We start from the raw sequence: 24,212 nt of genomic DNA on the forward strand, positions 1-24,212 counted from the left end.
AAGCAAATGCCATTATGTCCGACATCTATGACCTGCAGACATCCACACTGTGACTCTCTCGCTCTTGGTCATGTTGCCCATGTTACTGTGGTTTCCCAGCATCTCTGCCCAATGTGCATTTTTTATCAACCAAGGCAAAGCAGCAGAGAAATCCTTGGTGTCACCAACATCCTGAGTTTCTTACCCTAATTTGCTCATTTCTGATCAGGGAAAGACTTGAGGGCAGCCTGTGGTGGAGAGAGGTAAAATGACCGTTTCATGTTTCAGTTTAATTAGACAAAGGCTTACTGAACATCCATTATTTGGAAGGTGAGTGCTAAATGCTATAAAACACTAAACAATGAATAAAACACAATCCCTGCCATTATGAATAATAGGGGAGACAAGCATGAGAAAAATTAAAATACAAAGCAGGGTGGGAAGAGTAGCAGATAAGATGATGACATCATGTCTATTTGCAGAGAGGGAGAAACAGTACAACCACAGAGCGAGGACATGCTCCCTGTACCTCGGATTATGCACAGGGTTAAGGTCACATATGGGAGAAGCAACATTTTGGTAGATACCCAATGGAAAGAGACCTGGGTGTAGTCAATGAAAAAAGTTATATTTTTAACAAAATTTGTCAACATCAGAGGAGTAAGTAAAGTAGAAAATATGAACTGAAAATGAAGCTGGGGTCAGAATCCAGACATCTTCAATGACAGGGTTAGTGAGTTTTAACTTTTGTCTGGGCAATGGGACAATAACAATGCTTTTAAACAGGAGGATGGCATGGCCAGCCCAGCTTTTAGGAGAGAAACAAGGAGAAGTTGGCTGGGTTAGAAAGAGAGAAGCTACCTGGGAGCAGGAGGCCAATCTGAGAGCAGGTTGGAGAGTTTTACAAAAAATACAGGAGAGCAATAATAACAGCCTCCAAAAAGGTAGAGGCTGGGCATATGGAGAAGAGACGATGGGTGAGAAACGTACTGAAAAATCCACTGAACAGACCCACATGTGTTGGGCGTGTGTGGGGGGGGGTATTTTCTTGGTAATATTACTGGGGTAGAAGAGTTGGTATATTCATTCACTCAACAGACATATGTTATGTCTACTGCAGTGTGCCAGACACTCAAAATGTGGACATCAAAGATTTGGTCCCTCCCTCCTTTAAGAAGAGAAACTTTAGTTGGAACACAAGTATAGGGAGTAATTCCAACAGCTAAGAAATTCAACAAATACCTGGAAAAGTGGGTTGATAAATATGGGCAGGAAGGAGCCCTGGTGGTACAGTGGTTAAGCGCCTCAGCAGCTAACCAAAAGGCCAGCAGTTCAAACCCACCAGCCACTCCTCAGAAGAAAGATGTGGCTGTCTGCTTCCTTAAAGATTATGGCCTTGGAGACCCCATGGGTTAGTTCTACTCTGTTCTATATATAGAGTCACTATGAGTTGGAACCGACTCGATGGCAACGGATTTTGAAAGTCTTTTACCTTTTCAGTCTCGTGGCACACTTGAGAATTTTCTAGGATATTCTAGATTGATCCTTTCTTCTTCTCCCATGTTTCAAAACAAACAGACAAACAAAAAAACCCAAACCCATTGCCATCGAGTACATTCTGACTCATAGTGACCCTAAAGGACAGGGTAGAACTGCCCTATAGGGTTTCCAAGGAGGTAACCTTTATGGAAGCAGACTGTTATAGCTTTCTTTCACAGAGTTGCTGGTCAGTTCGAACTGCCAGCCTTTCCATTAGCAGCTGACCACTTCACCACTGCACCACCAAAAAGCCTAAATAGCAACCTATCCTCTTAAAGTAGCCCCCTCTCTAACCCCTTTAACCCTCAATAATTTTTAAAAATAGCACCTTGATTGCTTTTTTCTGAGCATATACAACAATAGGAAATTTATTTTTTGCTTTTTAGAATTTGAGCTTCATAACATCTTGCTCATCACACCACTGTGCACAATATATATTTGATGGATGAATAAATGAAGGCATTATCGCTGTTAAACCTTGTTTTGCCCCTTCCCAAATCAGACAATCAGATCAGTCAATCTTTCTCTCTCACACCACACCACACCACACCACACACACACACACACACACACACACACACACCCTCTTACTCTACAGCGTTTTCCTGGGGAGGAGGAAAATAGGAAGAAAGAGCAGAGACATCAGGCAGCCTGCTGCCAAGAATATGTTAACATGGGGCAGACTGCCAACTCCCTCTACTTCTTGAATGAACGACTCTAGCTTTTTCCTCTAATACTATTAAAACCACTTCTCCCCTTTTGTGTAAGAACAGTACTCAAAAAAGTGTATGTGGGGGCAGAGCCAAGATGGCTGAATAGACAGACGCTTCCGTCGAGCCCTCTTTACAACAAAGACACAAAAAAAACAAGTGAAACAAGAATATTTGTGACAAGCTGGGAGCCCTGAGCATCAAAGGCAAGCTTAGATGACAAACTGAGGGGCAGGGGGAGGAAGAGACCGTTCAGAAGTGGAGAGGAGTTACCAGACCTGAATCGCAGGGAGCCCTCAGGCACCATTCCCAGAGCAAAGGCAGCGGCTGTGGCAGTGGCGGCAGGCTGATACTAGCATTCGGCCACAGTTCCCTCAGAGAAAAGCAGCCAGCCACACAGCCCACTCACACCTCTGGAACCTGAGAAGAACTGCGCTCTCGGCAAAAGCTAAGTACTCGCATATATTTTACCACGCCCCCCACCCCCAAGCTGGCTTCAGCGGCTGAATCCCTGGGCCTGAGATAGACCCTGGTGAGCACCTAGAGCCATCCTCCCAGCCTTGGGAAAGGAAAAAATTCGTAACTGGGGGGAAAAGACAGTTTGCTATCTCCATTAACCAGGGTAGCTCAGGACAGAAGCGGCTCCTGTCTAGGCACAAATCATCTGTGGACCTTGAGTGCCTTTCGCTTCTGCATGGACCTGTGTGGGCCTATTTCGGGAGAATAGGCCCTTGTTGGCAAACTCCAATCATTTCAGCTGTGCGGTGGAGAGGTGGGTGTTTGACATTTGACATTGCTTTGCCTATTAAACAAAGTCCTCACCTACCCACAACAGGGACCTAAGGACTGGTGGCTCCACTCAGGTCACCCAGAAACCCACAACAGGGGTCCAAAGATAACTGGTACCTCCCAGTCCTTACAATAAAAACTTTGGGTGCCCATGATCCCTCTGCAGAACCCACCCAGCAGCGCACTCTAGGGAACAGAGACGCGTATTCCTCAGAGACACTTGGGGGTCGGTTCTCAGGCCCCTACCTTGTTCAGAGCATGACCCCCTGCTGCAATCAGATACCGGTATATACGTCAATCACCCCTGCCCCTCTAAGACTGTAGAACAGAGCCTGTACCACACACTTGATATCAGCTACCTAGAAACCTGAGCTGAATTCATACAAGAAAACTGAATGGACTCCTAGACTGATATACCTGACAACAGCTCTAGCCAGCTGGGGACAGGACACCAGAGCTCCAGGGGCAAAAATAATCAAGCTAGCTCACTCAAACAATCCATAGGGGTATACCAAAACAAACAAACCAAGCAGCTACGACACAGTAAGCAAGCACAAACTAATACAATAACTTATAGATGGCTTGGAGAAAACAGTCAATATCAAGTCACATAAGGAAACAGACCATGATCACCTCAGCAGGCTCTCAAAACAAAGAATCCAGGGATCTTTTAGATGAAAGTGCATTCCTGGAATTACCAGATGCAAAATACAAAAGTTTAATATACAGAACCCTTCAAGACATCAGGAAGGAAATGAGGCAATATGCACAACAAGCCGAGGAACACACAGATAAAGCAACTGAAGAACTCAGAAAGATTATTCAGGAACATAATGAAAAGTTTAATAAGCTGGAAAAATCCATCGACAGACAGCAATCAGAAATTCAGAAGATTAACAATAAAATTACAGAATTAGATAACTCAACAGAAAGTCAGAGGAGCAGAATTGAGCAAGTAGAAGCTAGGATTTCTGAACTCAAAGATAAATCACTTGGCACTAATATATTTGAAGAAAAATCAGATAAAAGAATTTTAAAAAATGAAGAAACCTTGAGAATCATGTGGGACTCTATGAAGAGAAATAACCTACGAGTGATTGGAGTACGAGAACAGGGAGGGATAACAGAAAATAAAGAGAAAATTGTCGAAGATTTGTTGGCAGAAAATTTCCCTGATACCATGAAAGATGAGAAGATATCTATTCAAGATGCTCATCGAACTCCACATAAGGTAGCTCTTAAAAGAAAGTCACCAAGACATAGTCAAGCTTACCAAAACCAAAGATAAAGAGATAATTATAAGAGCAGCAAGGGATGAAAGAAAAGTCACCTACAAAGGAGAGCCAATAACCTCTTTTTTTTTTTTTTTTTTAACTCAGCAGAAACCATGCAGGCAAGAAAGCAATGGGATGACATATTTAAAAAATTGAAGGAAAAGAATTGCCTGCCAAGAATCATATATCCATCAAAACTGTCTCTTAAATATGAAAGTGAAATTAAGACATTTCCAGATAAACACAAGTTGAGGGAATTCGTAAAAACCAAACCAAAACTACAAGAAATACTAAAGGGATTTCTTTGGTTAGAAAATCATTAATATCAGGTATCAGCCCAAGACTAGAACACTGGGCAGAGCAATCAGAAGTCAACCCAAACAGGGAAATCCAAAAAAAACAAAGATTAAAAAAAAAAAAGAGGCCCAACACAGGGTAACGGCGATGTTATTATATAAAAGAAGATAACATTAAAACATTAAAGAGGAACTAAGAAATGTAATCATACACCTTCCATATGGAGAGGACGATGTGGTGAAACAAAGAAATAAAAGTTAGTTTTAAATTTAGAAAAATAGGGGTAAATAATAAGATAACCACAAAAGAGACAAACTATCCTGCTCATCAAAATAAAATACAAGGGAAAAATACAGACTCAGCAGAAACAAAATCAACAACAACAAATAGGAGGAAAGGACAATATATAAAGTAAATCCACTCAGCACATAAAATCAAGTGGGAAAAAGAAACCATCAACACAAAAAAAAGACATCAAAATGATAGCACTAAATTCATACCTATCCATAATTACCCTGAATGTTAATGGGCTAAATGCACCAATAAAGAGACAGAGAGTGGCAGAATGGATTAAAAAACAAGATCCGTCTATATGCTGCCTACAAGAGACACACCTTAACGTTAGAGACACAAACAAACTAAAACTCAAAGGAAGGAAAAAAATATATCAAGCAAACAACAATCAAAAAAGAGCAGGAGTGGCAATATTAATTTCTGACAAAATAGGCTTTAAAGTTAAATCCATCAGAAAGGATAAGGAAGGGCACTATATAATGATTAAAGGGACAATACACCAAGAAGACATAACCATATTAAATATTTATGCACCCAATGACAGGGCTGCAAGATACATAAAACAAACTCTATCAACATTGAAAAGTGAGATAAACAGTGCCACAATAATAGCAGGAGACTTCAACACACCGCTTGCGGTGAAGGACAGGACATCCAGAAAGAAGCTCAATAAAGACACAGAAGATCTAAATGCCACAATCAACCAACTTGACCTCGTAGACATATACAGAACATTCCACCCCACAGCAACCAACTACACCTTCTTTTCTAGTGCACATGGAACATTCTCTAGAATAGACCACATATTAGATCATAAAGCAATCCTTAGCAGAATCCAAAACATTGAAATATTACAAAGCATCTTCTCTGACCATAAGGCCATAAAAGTGGAAATCAATAACAGAAAAATAAGGGAAAGAAATCAAACACTTGGAAACTGAACAATACCCTACTCAAAAAAGACTGGATTATAGAAGACATTAAGGATGGAATAAAGAAATTCAGAGAATCAAGTGAGAATGAAAACACTTCCTATCAGAACCTTTGAGACATTGCAAAAGCGGTGCTCAGAGGCCAATTTATATCAATAAATGCACACATCCAAAAAGAAGAAAGGGCCAAAATCAAAGAATTATCCCTACAACTTGAACAAATAGAGGGCAACAAAAGAAACCCACAGGCACCAGAAGAAAACAAATAATAAAAATTAGAGCTGAATTAAATGAAATAGAAAACAGAAAAACAATTGAAAGAATTAACAAGACCAAAAGCTGGTTTTTTGAAAAAATCAACAAAATTGAGAAACCACTGGGCAAAATGACAAAAGAAAAACAGGAGAGGAAGCAAATAACCCAATAAGAAATGAGATGGGAGATATTACAACAGACCCAACTGAAATTGAAAGAATCATATCAGATTACTATGAAAAACTATACTCAAACAAATTTGAAAACCTAGAAGAAATGGATGAATTCCTAGAAACACACTACCTACCTAAACTAACACAAACAGAGGGAGAACAACTAAATAGACCCATAACAAAATAAGAGATTGAAAAGGTAATCAAAAAACTCCCAAGAAAAAAAAGACCTGGCCTGGGCAGCTTCACTGCAGAGTTCTACCAAACTTTCAGAGAAGAGTTAACACCACTACTACTAAAGGTATTTCAGAGCATAGAAAAGGATGGAATACTACCAAACTCATTCTATGAAGCTGCCATATCCCTGATACCAAAACCAAGTAAAGACACAATAAGAAAAGAAAATTATAGACCTATATCCCTCATGAACGTAGATGCAAAAGTCCTCAACAAAATTCTAGCCAATGGAATTCAACAACATATCAAAAAAATAATTCACCATGACCAAGTGGGATTCATACCAGGTATGCAGGGATGGTTCAACATTAGAAAAACAATTAATGTAATCCACCACATAAATAAAACAAAAGACAAGAATCACAGGATTTTATCAATTGATGCAGAAAACGCATTTGACAAAGTTCAACACTCATTCATGATAAAAACTCTCAGCAAAATAGGAAAGAAGGAAAATGTCTCAACATAATAAATGGCATTTATACAAAGCCAACAGCCAACATCACCCTAAATGGAGAAAGCCTGAAAACATTCCCATTGAGATCGAGTACCAGACAAGGATGCCCTTTATCACCACCCTTATTCAACATTGTGCTGGAAGTCCTAGCCAGAGCAATTAGGGTAGATAAAGAAATAAAGGGCATCTGGATTGGCAAGGAAGAAGTCAAAGTATCTCTTTTTGCAGATGACATGATCTTAGACAAAGGAAACCCTAAGGAATTCTCCAGAAAACTACTGAAACTAATAGAAGAGTTCAGCAGAGTATCGGGATACAAGATAAACATACAAAAATCAGTTGGATTCCTCTACACCAACAAAAAGAACATCAAAGAGAAGATCACCAAATCAATGCCATTTATAGAAGCCCCCAAGAAGATAAAATACTTAGGAATAGATCTTACCAGAGATGTAAAAGACTTATACAAAGAAAACTACAGTACACTTCTGCAAGAAACCAAAAAAAAAAAAAAAAACCAAGAAACCAAAAGAGACTTACATAAGTGGAAGCACATACCTTGCTCGTGGATAAGAAGACTTAACATTATAAAAATGTCTATTCTACCAAAAGTGATCTATACATTTAATCCAATTCTGATCCAAACCCCAAGGACATTCTTTAATGAGATGGAGAAACAGATCACCAATTTCATATGGAAGAGAAAGAGGCCCCGGATAAATAAGGCATTACTGAAAACGAAGAACAAAGTGGGAGGCCTTACTTTACCTGATTTTAGAACCTATTATACTGCCACAGTAGTCAAAACAGCCTGGTACTGGTACAACAACAAATACATGGACCAATGGGACAGAATTGAGAATCCAGACATAAATCTATCCACATAGGAGCAGTTGATATTTGACAAAGCCCCCAAAACAGTTAAATGGGGAAAACACAGTCTTTTTAACAAAGACCCATACCTCACTCCATGCACAAAAACTAACTCAAAATGGATCAAAGACCTAAATATAAAATCTAAAATGATAAAGATCATGGAAGAAAAAATAGGGACAACATTAGGAGCCCTAATACATGGCATAAACAGTATACAAAACATTATAAAGAATGTAGAAGAAAAACTAGATGACTGGGAGCTCCTAAAAATCAAACACTTATGCTCATCCAAAGGCTTCACCAAAAGAGTAAAAAGACTCCGTACAGACTGGGAAAAAGTTTTTAGCTATGACATTTCTGATCAGCGCCTCATCTCTAAAATCTACATGATACTTCAAAAAGACAAATAACCCAATTAAAAAATGGGCAAAAGATATGAATAGACACTTCACTAAAGAAGACATTCAGGTAGCTAACAGACACATGAGGAAATGTTCACGATCATTAGCCATTAGAGAAATGCAGATCAAAACTACAATGAGATTTCATCTCACTCCAACAAGGATGGCATTAATCCAAAAAACACAAAAGAATAAATGTTGGAGAGGCTGTGGAGGAATTGGAACACTTCTACACTGCTGGTGGGAATGTCAAATGGTACAACCACTTTGGAAATCGATTTGGTGCTTCCTTCAAAAGCTAGAAATAGAACTACCATATGATCCAGCACTCCCACTCCTTGGAATATATCCTAGAGAAATAAGAGCCTTTACACGAACAGATTTATGCACACCCATGTTTATTGCAGCACTGTTTACAATAGCAAAAACATGGAAGCAACCAAAGTGCCCATCAACGGATGAATGGATAAATTATGGTATATTCACACAGTGGAATAGTACACATCAATAAAGAACAGTGAGGAATCTGTGAAACATTTCATAACATAGAGGAACCTGGAAGGCATTTTGCTGAGTGAAATTAGTCAGCTGCAAAAGGACATATATTGTATAAGACCACTATTATAAGAACTGAGAAATAGTTTAAACTGAGAAGAAAACATTCTTTTGTGGTTGAGAGAGGGGGGAGGGAGGGAGGGTGGGAGAGGCAGATTCACTAGTTAGATAGTAGATAAGAACTACTTTAGGTGAAGGGAAAGACAGCACACAATACAGGGGAGGTCAGTACAATTGGACTAACCAAAAGCAAAGAACTTTCCTGAATAAACTGAATGCTTCAAAGGCCAGCACAGCATGGGCAGGGGTCTGGGGACCATGGTTTCAGGGGACATCTAAGTCAACTGGCATGATAAAATCTATTAAGAAAACACTCTGCATCCCACTTTGAAGTGTGGCGTCTGGGGTCTTAAACGCTAGCGAGCAGCCATCTAAGATGCATTAATGGGTCTCAACCCACCTGGATCAAAGGAGAATGAAGAACACCAAGGACACAAGGTGATTACGAGTCCAAGAGACAGAAAGGGCCACAGGAACCAGTGACTACATCATCCTGAGACCAGAAGACCTAGATGGTGCCTGGCTACAGCCGATGACTGCCCTGATAGGGAACACAACAGAGAACCCCTGAGGGAGCAGGAGAGCATAAGACCAGACTTAATGGTCTGAGACTGGAAGGACCCCAGGGGTCATGGCCCCCAGACCTGTTGGCCCAGGACAGGAACCATTTCCGAAGCCAACTCTTCAGACATGGATTGGACTGGACAATGGGTTGGAGAGGGATGCTGGTGAAGCGTGAGCTTCTTGGATCAGGTGGACACTTGAGACTATATTGGCATCTCCTGCCTGGAGGGGAGATGAGAAGGTGGAGGGGGTTAGTAGCTGGCGAAAGGGACACGAAAAGAGAGAGTGGAGGGAGAGAGCAGACTATCTCATTAGGGGGAGAGTAATTGGGAGTGTGTAGCAAGGTGTATATGGGTTTTTGTGTGAGAGACTGACTTGATTTGTAAACTTTCACTTAAAGCACAATAAAAATTATTAAAAAAAATGTAAGTACTGAGACAGCTTGACAACTACTGGGTTGTTAATAGAAACCCTCTTACATCACAATTACTCAGCTGAAACAAGATTCAGGATAAGTTGTAATACTCACCTGTTACAATAAATGACAATGACGATGGTAATTAGGATAACCAGCAGCAACAGGAAAAATGCCCCTCCAGCCAAGAAGAGGGTATATTGGTTATCTGTTTTACCTACGAGAAAAAATAATAATATGGGAATTAGGAACTCAACTAAAACCAAGTAAAAGGAAAGTAGGAAACTGAGGAAGGGCTGATAGGTCATTAGACAGTAAGTACTCAAAACAAACAAAAAATCCAGTAAAAACTAGGATGAGAAAAAAAAAAAGGATGAGAAAGGAAAAAAGTTATTTTTTTTTTGAATTCCCTAAATATTTCTGACTTTTCACCCAATGTTATTTTTATATTTGAGTACATTCAACATAGAATTGTATGTAATTTTGATGTTTATATAATTAGAATTTTGTTTAAGAAGTATATTTATTCAAGTTAAATCAATGAAAAAAAAAATCAAGAAAAATATGTCACTTCAATTCAGTCTCTAACTGAAAAGAACAGTGGCCCAGGTCCTGAAGTACTCATCCTCGTTCTGTCACGATTTAGCTGTTTGACCTCCAGCAAAGTCCTTCACCTTCTCTGTATTCATTTCTTCATCTGCCAAGAGTGGCAATGATAGCAGTCCTAATTACATCACAGGATGGTGGCAGGAATCTAATGAGCTAACACCGTAAAGGACAAGCAGCTACTAGAGGGGCTTCTCCTCTGGAGGGTGAGCTCAGCCAGCTCAGAGATGGTTCATATTTATTTTATATCTTCCTCCCCACAATGCATCTCACCCACCCCCCACAAACAGAGGGCCTTGAGAGGTGCTTTACGTGAAGAAGAAACTCAATAAATATGTGTTGTTGGGAATGGAAGTTGGCTTTATTGCCACCTCTCTTTCGGTTGTACTGTTGTACTGTGGTGGCTTGCATGTAGCTGTGATGCTGGAAGCTATGTCACTGGTCTTTCAAATACCAGCAGTGTCACTCAAGATGGATAGGTTTCAAATACTAGCAGTGTCACTCACGGTGGATACATTTCAGTAGAGTGTCCAGACTAAAACAGACTAGAACTAAGACAGAAGAAAGGCCTGACAATATACTTCTGAAAATTATCCAGTGAAAACCCCTATGGATCACAACGGAATACTGTCCAGTATAGTGCTGAAAGATGAGTCCCCTAGGTTGGAAAAAGGAAGACACTCAAAATACACAGTGGCTACAACAATGGACTCAAACATACCAACAATAATGAAGATGGTGCAGGACCAGGCAACATCATTCTGTTGTACATAGGGTCACTGTGAGTCGGAGCCAACTAAATAGCAACAAACAAAAAAAGCTCTTTGGGACAGCAAACTTCCAAGTCTCTCTGGACGAGTGGGCAAGGCCTGGCTGAAGACAACAAAAGTTCCCTCTCTCATATTGCAAGCTCAAACACAGTGGCAGGCTGTCTAGAATTCTACTGCAACCTGAAAATCACACTTTTTGACTGATTTGTCCCTGTCTTTTTTTTTTTTTTCCAGAGTATTTCTTCCTTCCTAATCCATTATTTAGCTGCAATTTTTTTCAGTATAAGACCTCAAAGTCTAGCCTCACCCTTTCCTTTATAAGCTTGGCTACAAAAACTAAGAAAAAGAATGAACATCATTTTTATTTCTTAAATTTGTTTAACCTGTAAGGTGAATGAAACCAGGAAATACAGGAACACTTCAAAGACGTATACGTAGAGTTTGAGAAAGGCTTTTGTCAAAATATGATAGGGAGAGGGAAAGCTAAATTTATTCAGAACAAAAATAAATAGATTAATGATACACAAAAGGAAAATTTCTCCCCGTTAATTAAGAAATTAACCCTTTAAGCTCACTTTATTGTGCACACGAGGAACCTTTACATAGATCAAGAGGCAGTTATTCAGACAGAACAAGGGGATACTGATTGGTTTAAAGTCAGGAGAGGTGTGTGTCAGGGTTGTATTCTTTCACCATACTTATTTAATCTGTATGCTGAACAAATAATCCAAGAAGCTGGACTATACAAAGAAGGGCGGGGCATCAGGATTGGAGGAAGACTCATTAACAACCTGTGATACACAGATGACACAACCTTGCTTGCTGAAAGTGAAGAGGACTTGAAGCACTTACTAATGAAGATCAAAGACCACAGCCTTCAGTATGGATTATACCTCAACATAAAGAAAACAAAAGTCTTCACAACTGGAACAATGAGGAACATCATGATAAACAGAGAAAAGATTGAAGTTGTCAAGGATTTCATTTTACTTGGATCCACAATCAACACCCATGGAAGCAGCAGTCAAGAAATCAAAAGACACATTGCATTGGGTAGATCTGCTGCAAAGGACCTCTTCAAAGTGTTGAAGAGCATAGATGTCACCCTGAAGACTAAGGTGCACCTGACCCAAGCCATGGTATTTTCAATCACATCATATGCACGTGAAAGCTGGACAATGAATAAGGAAGACTGAAGAAGAGTTGACGCCTTTGAATTGTAGTGTTGGCGAAGAATATTGAATGTACCATGGACTGCCAAAAGAATGAACAAATCTGTCTTGGAAGAAGTACAGCCAGAATGCTCCTTAGAGGCAAGGAGGGCGAGACTGTGTCTTACATACTTTGGACATGTTGGCAGAAGGGATGAGTCCCTGGAGAAGGACATCATACTTGGCAGAGTACAGGGTCAGCGGAAAAGAGGAAGACCCTCAACGAGGTGGATTGACACAGCTGGCTGCAACAATGAACTCAAGCATAACAACGATTGTAAGGATGGCACAGGACCGGGCAGTGTTTCTTTCTATTGTGCATAGGGTCACTATGAGTCAGAACCGACTCGACAGCACCTAACAACAACAATAAAGCTCATGTCATGTTATGAAAAAATAAACAGAATAACTCAATTACTTTGAGTCTTAACACAGAACTATAAAACTTGTTATACCTAAGCTTACCCTAGGTAATGCAAACAGTAACATGCTTAGATACTAGTCAAAAGCTTGGAAGTACGAGTCCACCCAGAGGTGCCTCAGAAGAAAAGTTTGGAGAAATGAAATAATATAAAAAGAAAGCAACTATCATATTTAGGGAAAAAGAAAAAAAAAAAAAAAAAAGCCTGGAAATCTACTTCTGAAAGCTCAGCCATTGAAAACCCTGCGGGTACAGTTCTGCTGTGACATATATGGGGTTGTCATGAGTCGGAGTCAACTCCACAGCAACTGGTAACAGGTTATACCTAACTAATTTGAAGGTTAAATCAATCAAGCAATCGTAGTGAGAAAATGAAAGCTACAATTTAAAAAATTCATTGACATTATTCTGGGAAAATTGCTTATTTTTTGAAATACTAATTAGACTTTCGTTACACTTAATATACTAAAAAAATTCTGGATGGATTAGAGATCTAAATTTTTGTAAGGTAAACATTAGAAGAAAAATAAATATTTAAGCTCTGGAATGAGAAATGATTTTACAATTTGGAAAAACAAACAAATAAGATTGACTAGGCCAAAACGGACAAAACACCATGAGGACATAATTATAGTAAATATCTACACATCCAATGACAGGGCACCAAAATGAAAAAAAGAAATTGACAGTTCCATAGTAATAGTAGGAGACTTCTACACACCACTCTTGGTAAAGGACAGAACACCTAGAAAGAAACTCAACAAAGATACAGAAGATCTAAAGGCCACAATCAACCAACTTGACCTCATAGACATATAAAGAACACTCCACCTAACAGAAGCAAAGTATATAATCTCTTTCAACGCACATGGAACATTATCCAGAATAGACCACATCTTACGCCACAAAGCAACCCTCAACAAATTCAAAATACTGAGATAATACAAAGCATCTTCTCTCTCCTCGGATCACAATGCCATAAAAGTAGAAATTAATAACAAGAAGAGCAAGGAAAAAAAAATCAAATACATGGAAACTGAATAACACCTTGCTTAAAAACCACCGGCTAATAGAAGAAATCAAAGATGGAGTGAAAAAATTCCTAGAAGCAAAGGAGAATGAAAACACATCATACCAAAACCTTTGGACACAGCAAAGGCACTGCTCAGAGTTCAGTGTATAGCAATAGATGCACACATCGAAAAAGAAGAAAGGGGCAAAATCAAAACATTAGCTATACAACTCGAACAAATAGAAAGAGAACAGCAAAAGAATCCCACAGCCACCAGAAGAAAGGAAATAATAAAGATCAGAGCAGAAATAAATGAAATAGAGAAGAGAAAAACAATAAAAAGAACCAACAAAACCAAAAGTTGATTCTTTAAAAGGACCAACAAAATCAACAAACCACTGGCCAAACTGACAAAAGAAAAACAGGAGAGGAAGCAAATAGTCCAAGTAAGAAATGAGGGACATTACAACAGACCCAACTGAAATAAAAAGGATCATAACAAAGTACTATGAAAAACTATACTCCAACAAATTTGAAAACCTAGAGGAAATGGACAAATTTCTAGAAACATACTACCTACATAAACTAACACAAACTGAGGCTGAAAATGAACAGGCCCATAACAAGAGAAGAGATCGAAAAGGTAATTAAAAAAAAAAAAATTAACAAAAAAAAGTCCTGGCCCAGATGGCTTCACTGGAGAATTCTACCAAACATTCAAGAAAAGCTCACACCAGTACTACTCAAACTACTTCAGAACATAAAAAAGGAAAAGATACTTCTAAATTCATTCTATGAAGCCAGCATAACCCTGATACCAAAACCAGGCAAAGACACCACAAAAAAAAGAAACTTACTGACAAATATCTCTCATGAATATGATGCAAAAATTCTCAACAAAATTCTACCCAATAGAATTCAACATCATATGTAAAAAAAAAATTACACCCGACCAAGTGGGTGTCATACCAGGTATGCAAGGATAGTTCAACATTAGAAAATAAACCAACGTAATCTGTCACACGAATAAAACTAAAGAATCACATGATCATCTCAGCCGATGCAGAAAGGCATTTGCTAAAGTCCAGCACCCATTCCTGATAAAAACTCTCAATACAATAGGAATGGAAGGGAAATTCCTCAGTATAATGAAGGCCGTCTATATAAAACCAACAACCAACATCATTCTCAATGGAAAGAGGCTGAAAACATTCCCCCTGAGAAGAGGAACAAGACAAGGATGCCCTTTATCACAACTCCTATTTAACCTTGTGCTGGAAGTCCTAGCTAGAGCAATAAGCAGAAGAAATAAGAGGAATCCAAATTGGTAAGGAAGAAGTAAAATCATCCCTATTTGAAGATGTTATGATACTATATACATAGAGAACCCAAAGGACTCCACAAGAAAAATGCTGGAACTAATGGAAAAATTCAGCAGAATAGCTGGATACAAGATAAACATACAAAAATTAGTTTTGATTCCTATACACCAATAAAGAGACCTATGGAAGGGAAATCAGGAAATCAATACCAATTATGATAGCCCCTAAAAAAAAAAAAAAACTTAGGAATAACTCTAACTGGGGACATAAAATGACCTATACAAAGAAAACTATAAAACACTACTGCAAGAAACCAAAAGAGACCTACACAAATGGAAAAACGTACCATGCTCATGGATGGTAGACTCAACACTGTGAAAATGTCAATTATACCCAAAGCGATCTACAAATACAATGCAATCCCGATTCAAATACCAACAGCATTTTTTAATGAGATGGAAAAACTAATCATTAACTTTATATGGAAAGGAAAGAGGCCCTGGATAAGTAAAACAGTATTAAAGACGAAGAAAAAAGTAGAAGACCTCGCGCTATCTGACCTCAGAAGCTGCTATACAGCTATTGTAGTAAAAACAGCCTGGTACTAGTAAAACAACAGAAACATTGACCAATGGAACAAAATCAAAAGCCCAGATGTAAATCCCTCCACCTACAGCCACCTGATCTCCAACAAGGGCCCATAATCCAACAAATAGGGAAAAGAGCACCTTTTTAACAAATGGTGCTGGCAAAACTGAATGAAATAAGACCCATACCTCACAACACCTGCAAAAACTAATTCAAAACAGATCAAAGACCTAAATATAAAACCAAAACTATAAAGGTCGTGGAAAAAAAATAGGGTCAATGCTAGAGGTCTTAATACATGGCATAAATAGGATACAAACCATAAGTAAAAATACGCAAACACCAGAAGAATCTTCTAAAAATTAAACACTTCTGCTCATCAAAACACTTCACAAAAAGAGTAAAAAGAGAACCTACGGACTGGGGAAAAAATTTTGACTGTGACATATCCAACAAAGATCTAGTCTTTAATGTCTATAGGAAAATCTAACACCTTTACAACAAAAAGACAAATAATCCAACTAAAAAATGGGCTAAGTATATGAACAGACACTTCTCCAAAGGAGACATTCAGGCAGCTAACAGGCACTTAAGGAAATGCTTGTGATCACTAGCCATTAGAGAAATGCAAATCAAAACTACAATAAGATACCATCTCACCACAACATTACTAAGATGAATCAAAAAAAGAGAAAATAACAAATGTTGGAGAGGCTGTAAGATTGGAACTCTTATTTACTGCTGATGGGAATGCAAAATGGTACGACCGTTTTGCACAACAATGTGGTGCTTCCTTAAAAAGCTAGAAATAGAAATATCATAAGATCCAGTAATCCAACTCTTAGGAATATATCCTAGAGAAATAAGAGCAGTCACATGAACAGACATATGCATACCCATGTTAATTGCAGTATTCACAATAGCAAAAAAGATGTAAACAACCTAAGTGCCCATCAACAGACGAATGGATAAACAAACTGGTACATACACGCAACTGAATACTATGCAACAATAAAGAACAATGATGAATCTGTGAAACATCTCACAACATGGATGAATACGGAGGGCATTATGCTGAGTGAAATAAATCAATCACAAAAAGACAAATACTGTATGAGACGACTATTATAAAAACTCATGAAAAGGTTTATACACAGGAAGAAACAATCTTTAATGGTTATGAGGGAGCTAAGGGAGGGAAAAATACTTACTAGACAATAGATAAGTGGTAAATTTGGTGAAGGGTAAGATAGTACATAATGCTGGTGAAGTCAGCACAACTCGACCAAGGCAAAGTCATAGAATCTTCCTAGACACAACCAAATTCCCTGAAGGATGGAATTACTGGGACAAGGACTGGGAACCACGGTCTCAGGAGACATCTAGCTCAATTGGCATAACATAGTTTATAAAGAAAATGTTCTACATCCTACTTTGGTGAGTAGTGTCTGGGGTCTTAAAAGCTTGTGAGCGGCCATCTAAGATACTTCACTGGTCCTACCCCATCTAAAGCAAGGGAGAATGAGGAAAACCAAAGACACAATGGAAAGATTAGTCTAAAGGACTAATGGACCACAACTACCATAACCTCCACCAGACTGAGTCCAGCACAACTAGATGGTGCCCAGCTACCACCACCGACTTCTCTGACAGGGATCACAAAACAGGATTCCAGACAGAGCTGGAGAAAAGTATAGAACAAAATTCTAACTCACAAAAAAAGACCAGATTTACTGGCCTGACAAAGACCAGAGAAACCCTGAGAGTATGGCCCCCCGACACTGTTTTAACTCAGTATTGAAGTCACTCCTGAGGTTCACCCTTCAAAGATTAAATAGACCCATAAAACAAACAATAACACACATAGCTCAACCATGTATGTGAGACTAAATGGGCACACCAGCCCAACAGCAAGGACGAGAAGGTACAAGAGGACAGGCAAGTGGGACAAAGGCAAGTAGGGAACTCAAGGTTGAGAGAGGAGAATGTTGACATGTCACGGTTTCGGCAATCAAGGTCACGAAACATTAATTGTTTAATGAGAAACTAATCTACTCTGTAAACCTTCATCTAAAGCACACACACGCACACACAAAAAAATTGACTAGATCAAAATGAAAAATATCTGTTATGTTGAGATTATCGCCAAAAAGTAAAAGTGCCTTTAATATATCCTTAACCCAGTGCCACTGAGTTGATTCCGACTCATAACGACCCTACAGGACAGAGTAGAACTGCCTCATAGAGTTTCCAAGGAGCACCTGGCAGATTCAAACTGCTGACCCTTTGGTTAGCAGCCGTAGCACTTAACCACTACACGACCAGGGTTTCCTAATATATCCTTACTGTTAAAAATAAGTTATTTTAAGACAATAGGAAAAATACAACTTCCAACAAAAATGCACTTAGAGAATAAGTTTATATAAAAGGAAAAGCATGGTGAGGTAGACAACCTCAAACACTATTCAACCAAAAAACCAAACCTGTTGCCACTGAGTTGTTTCAGACTCATAGCCACCCTATAGGGCAGATTAGAATTGCCCCATGGGGTTTCCAAAGAGCAGCTGGTGGATTCAAACTGCTGACCTTTTGGTTAGCAGCCAAACTCTTAACCACCGCATCACCTCTATTCGGGGAGTAAATGCTGCTATAACCTATGTCTGGAAAGAATTCTGTCTCTATGTGTCAGACCCTTTAACTAGATACTTGCACCTTTGATTAATTACTCTCAGGAAATAATCAGAAATGTCAACACATAGTTTTGTGAAACATAACAGCAAAAAAAATTCTTATTTCTTAAAGGGAAGACTATGCCCTGGTGGCTCTCAAACTTAACCTGCATCAGAATCACCTGAAACCAAAAAACCCACTGCTGTCGAGTCGATGCCGACTCATAGTGACCCTATAGGACAGAATAGAACTGCCCCACAGAGTTTCCAAGGAGCGCCTGGTGGATTCAAACTGCTGGCTTCTTGGTTAGCAGCTGAAGCACTTAACCACCACGCCACCAGGGTTTCCGAATCACCTGGAGGGCTTGTTAAAACATGGATTGCTGGATCCCACCCTCCAGGCATCTAGTTTAGTAAGTCTGCTTTATCCAATAATTCTCATGGTTAACAGCTTCCAGGTGATGCTTATGATGCTGGTCCGGGGCCCATTCTTTGACAATCACTGCGGTAAACATTAGAACTGTTTTGTAAAGAATTCTAAAGAAATAGGAAAGTGCTGCCTACTGATTAAAATTAAGAAAAAGTCCAAAAGCAGGATTCACAACTGCATATGCTATAATACCTCAGCTAGGGAATAGAATATATTGTGTGTGTTGGCCAGGGTGTGGCGGGGGGGGGGGCTGCCTGCAAGAAAAATATGTCAACATTTTTTAGTGATGACCTCCAGGAAGTAGAATTTAGACTATTTGGTATTTTCCAAATTTCCTAAATGATGTATTGCTTTGCAATTATTAAAAAAAAAAAAAAAAACTACAAAAATGTAAAGGTTTGCATACTTAGAATAATCTACCAAATGGGGGTGGTTAGATTTGAAGGGCAAGGTACAGATAGCTTCTCTTAGATGAATACTCGGAATGCTTAACAATTCAGCAGTCATCCTTCATTAAGCTCTACATTACATGAATTTGGAAGTAGAATCTACTTAAAAGCATGGCCATTTATATCACACTGATCAACTATAAATCCAAATTTCAAATGTCATTCTTTGATATGAAATATGTTACCTCTTTTTATCCCCTTCCTATAATGTTTGACCTTTTGGAGTCAGATCCATTTATTCATTCACTCATTTAACACAGAGCCTTCTAGTGCATGCTGAGTCCCTGGCATGACGGATAAAGTGGTGGGTAAAAACAAATTTGGTGCCTAACTTAATGGCATGCACATAGTTTTGAAAAGTTCTGGATAATTTTAAGACGCCCATGGAACAAGCATTTTCTCACAAGAAACAGGGTAAAAATGGAGGGTTAGATAGGACTTCAGTTACATGCCATAAACAAACAAACAAAAAAAAACCCCAGTGCCATAGATGGTATAATCTAGAGTGTTCTAGCCTACAGCCAGTATCGCCTTTGTCTCTTTCCCTGTCCTCTCTCTGTTGCTTTGTGAGGAGTGGTTAGTACTTAGGTGCCAGGCTGGTATTACCACACAACTTGTTTAGCCCTGCATGGCTAAACAAACAAACAAGAAAAACTTAAAAATAAAGGGAATTGGGTCTGGTTGACTGCTTTCGGAAGCTAATCAATAGCTCATAACAACCATTTTCCCCCCAAGTTCTGTTCATAGATCTCAGGCTGAAAAATGTCAGCCCTCAAGCTCCTCTCTTAAAGAAGGAAGAATTATTGCCCGTTCTCAACAGGCACTTTTGCTGATTTTTTTTTTTTTCACTTATGCACCAATATTGTGCTGATTCACAGGAGGACAAAAGTGTCTTGACACATAAAGCCATTATTTTCCCTCCCATCACAAGAGATTAATACAGTTAAAACAATTTAAAGTCAGTGAAATATATAAATGAATAATTCACTCCTGGACTGTGACCCTCGAGGGTAAGCTTCTGTCAGTGACAAGTATTTATGACTGAGTTATAAACCCTAGGATGGACTCATGATAGAAGTTTGGCCAGGACCATCCCTCAGAGCCAGGCTGCTAAAAGTAGGCACAAATGTCTAGTGTTCACCCTTCTTCAGGATTTGGGGTGGGGTTAGGGAGTGAGGAAGCCAAGTAATCTAGAACCTAAATATCTGGACCAAAATACATGCTAAGAAAACTCATGGAGCCTGATCCTCTGGCCAGCTTTGTGCGGGTCAGGGTAGATGTCTGTTAAAATGATTCTTGCTTTCATACCTTATTATAAAGGGAGTAAGAATGGTAGCTGTCATACTAGGTACGAATGCAATGTACACTTGTGTGAGTTCGCTGGGAGGAAGTCTGTGACAGCCCACAAGCTCTACATTCCCAAGACCATTCCAAATTTTGACTCACTATATGATATTTTTTATATGATGCAGGAAGGAGCCCTGGTGGCACAGTGGTTAAAGTGCTTGGCCGCTAACCAAAAGGTCTGTGGTTCCAACCCACCAGTGGCTCCTCAGGAGAAAGATGTGGCAGTCTGTTTCCGTAAAGATTACAGCCTTGGAAACCCTATGGGGCGGTTCTACTCTGTCCTACAGGGTCTCTATGAGCTGGAATTAACTCAACACCAATGGGTATGGTTTGGGTTTTGGATACACATTCAAAATTAGGGTTAAATAGATAACTCATTTGTATTCTTTTCATGTTGAAGTAGTTATACATAAAAGAGGATGCTTTTTTTTTTTTTGGTTCCTGTAGCTGGACTTGCCTTCCTGGGGAAGGGTAGAGGTAGTGTTGACGAATACATAAAGTAACTGTAGCTTTGGAGGAGCACAGAAAATAATGGGAGGCCAAAGGTTGTTGAATTTCCATGAAAACCAGAAACATGCATCTGGTGAATTTTGGTATGAAAATATTATTCCAAGTTTTCAAATGGTCAGCTTTCTTTGTGCAAATCAATTTTATAACTCTGTACTTTGAAAACATTTCACTGTTTCATAGCAAGAAGGTCCTAGGGAAGAAATTATTTTCAGAGAATTAAAGGGTCATGTCATCAACCTCTAATCCTTCTTCTGAGTAAATAGCAACTACTCTTCCTCCAAATAGAAGTATTGTCTGATTTCCATTGAGAAACTAAAGGCACAGAAAATCTAAGCGACTCTGCTGTACTTTCAGAGCAGAGCAAGAGGGAAGTGAAATCCCAGATCAAGTCACAAACTTTGCTACAATGATTTTGCTTTGCTTGATGGAAAATTGTTTCCCAAATGGCTTAAGTGCTGCTTTAAAACTTTACCTTAGTTGAGAAACAGACAGGTTAAGAGAGGCTGGAAAATTTGCCTACACAATATAGATGACTGTCTCAGCTGCATTTTCTGGCTCATTATGTGCCATTATGCTGTTCTGTGGCCACGACGCTGAATCAGGATTGGTGTGTGACAAGGGTCTCTAGGTCAGCATGGAAAACACAGGATGGTGAACACCTTTGATTTAACATACTCATTTCAGAAAAATTTCAATGCTGTCTCCAAATCTTAGATGTCACATCCTTATTTATCTTTCTTGAGCACTTACCTTGATTTTATAAATACACATTATTTAAAGGAGACTGCAAAGATCCCTGGTGGCACAGTGGTTAAGTACACGGCTACTAACTGGAAGGCCAGCAATTTGAACCCACTAGCCACTCAGTGAGAGAAAGATGTGGCTGTCTGCTTCCGTAAAGATTTACGGTCTTGGAAATCCTATGGGGGCAGTTCTACTCTGTCTTCTAGGGTTGCTATGAGTTGGAATCGACATGACAGCAATGGGTTTGGTTGTTTTGTTTGTTTCTGTGTATATGTATGTATGTGTGGGTATGCATATATATCTTAAGTCAGAATTTCAAGAAGTACACACGGCTGGCTCACTTTCTCAGGCTTATATAATAGTGTTATCAAATCAATTAAATACGTGACCCTTAAACATTTCCTTCTGTCTGATATTAACTTGTCACCATGGCTATTGAATTCAATATCTTGTTTATTTACATAAATATGCCATGTATTAAAGAATGACTAAAGGCAAACATTTTAGGATTTTGTGCATAAGAAAAAAATTAATAAATCGATACGTGGGGCTTCCAAAGCAAATTAGCAGACCCATTGCATTAAAAAAAAATAAAAAAGCAATGTCTCTTAAAAGAACTGATTTGAGCAGAGACAACTGTAAAATAAAGACAGAATGACATAATCGGCCATGATTGAGTAATCAACACGCTTGTGATTTTAGAAACAGTATGTTTCATCTGGAACTCAGTTACTGCTCAGAATTTTAAAAGCCTAACTAAACTGGGTTGAAAATTGTAGTTGATCCATTTCAGTAGGGGCTATTTGAACTTGCAAACAGTGACACCAGCACCTTGGGATTCTGGCCACATCGTTCTAGTTCGTAGATTAACTGTCTTGGATGCTTTTTTTCCTATGTCAGTAAAGGTAACGAAAGGCTGAGGATCATCACACTATTTTCCATCGCAGACATGACATATCTGCAGCCCAGTGCCTACCAGCTAAATCCCCATGTCTATAATCTTCCTGTCTATTGTAAGTTCATAGAATGGGACAGAAGGCTTTGAATTGATACAATCCTGAAAGAAAACATCATCTTTTGTCTACAATCTGAAACTGTTCCAGAATCCAAATCAATAGGAAGAAAACTGGTTGAATTATAGCAGAAACTACAACCAGGGGTCTGTGAGTGGTACAAAGAGTTAGCAACCGGTTGCTAACTGGAAGTTTGGAGGTTGGAGTCCACCCAGAGGCACCTTAGAAAAAAGTCCTCATAATACACTTCTGAAAAATCAGCTACTGAAGACCCTGTAGAGCACAGTTTTACTCTAATACGTATGGGGTCACCGTGAGTGAGAATGGACTCGATAGCAACTGGAGGGAGGGACAGACGAGAGAGTAAACAAAGCTTATTTCTCTTCTGCAGCATGCTTATAATCTGACTCAGGAGCATAGGGTCTCAAAGTCAGTAATCTCCCCTAAACCATCTTTAAGCAAGATTTCCCTCTACCACTTTACTATCTCAAGAATGGACTCGATGCATTGAACACCCTTGGAAATCCTATGGGGCAGTTCTACTCTATCCTGTAGGGTTGCAATGAGTCAGAATGACCGAAGACCAGAAGAGTTGTGGGATGACATCAAGGACATCACTCATGAAGAAAGTAAAGGTCATTAAAAAGAGAGGACAGAAAGAAAAGACCAAAATGGATGTCAGAAAAGACTCTGAAATTTCCTCTTGAACATAGATTAGTTAAGCAAATGGAAGAAATGATAAAGTAAAGAATTAAACAGAACATTCTAAAGGGCTGCTCAAGAAAACAAAATGAAGTATTATAATGAAATGTGCAGAAACCCTGGTGGCGTAGTGGTTAACTGCTATGGCTGGTAACCAAAAGGTTGGCAGTTCAAATCCTCCAAGAGCTCCTTGGAAACTGTACAGGGCAGTTCTGCTCTGCCCTATAGGGTTGCTATGAGTTGGAATGGACTCAATGGCAGTGGGTTTTTTTTTTTTTTTAATGAAATGTGCAAAGATCCAGAGTTAGAAAATCAAAACCAAAGAACATGCCTGACATTTTTCAAGCTAAAAGAACTTAAGAAAAAAATCAAGCCTCGAGTTGTAATATTGAGGGTTCTATAGGCAAAGTATGGAATGATGCAGGAGGTTTCAAAAGAAGATGGAGGGAATACACAGAGTCGCTGTACCAAAAAAAAACTGGTCATCCTTCAACTATTTCAGGGGGTAGCATATGGCCAAGGACCTATGGTACCACAGGAAGAAGTTCAAGCTGCACCGAAGGCGCTGGCAGAAAACAAGGCTCCAGGAATTGACGGAATACCAATTGAGA

The 24,212-nt window shown here is 39.1% G+C and overlaps 1 protein-coding gene across 3 annotated transcripts in view; it reads right to left on the minus strand.

Annotated features, from left to right (window-relative positions):
- CD226 (CD226 molecule) overlaps positions 1–24,212 on the minus strand; it is a 101,860-nt gene that overhangs the window by 8,322 nt on the left and 69,326 nt on the right. For all 3 annotated transcript variants that reach the window (XM_049902002.1, XM_049902001.1, XM_049902003.1), the window contains one exon: positions 9,922–10,024. In XM_049902002.1, the coding sequence (XP_049757959.1) occupies positions 9,922–10,024 (103 nt within the window). The remainder of the gene's footprint in view (positions 1–9,921; positions 10,025–24,212) is intronic.

Source organism: Elephas maximus, chromosome 11 (genome assembly GCF_024166365.1).
Source record: "Elephas maximus indicus isolate mEleMax1 chromosome 11, mEleMax1 primary haplotype, whole genome shotgun sequence".
In the NCBI taxonomy this organism is placed as follows: Eukaryota; Metazoa; Chordata; class Mammalia; order Proboscidea; family Elephantidae; genus Elephas; species Elephas maximus.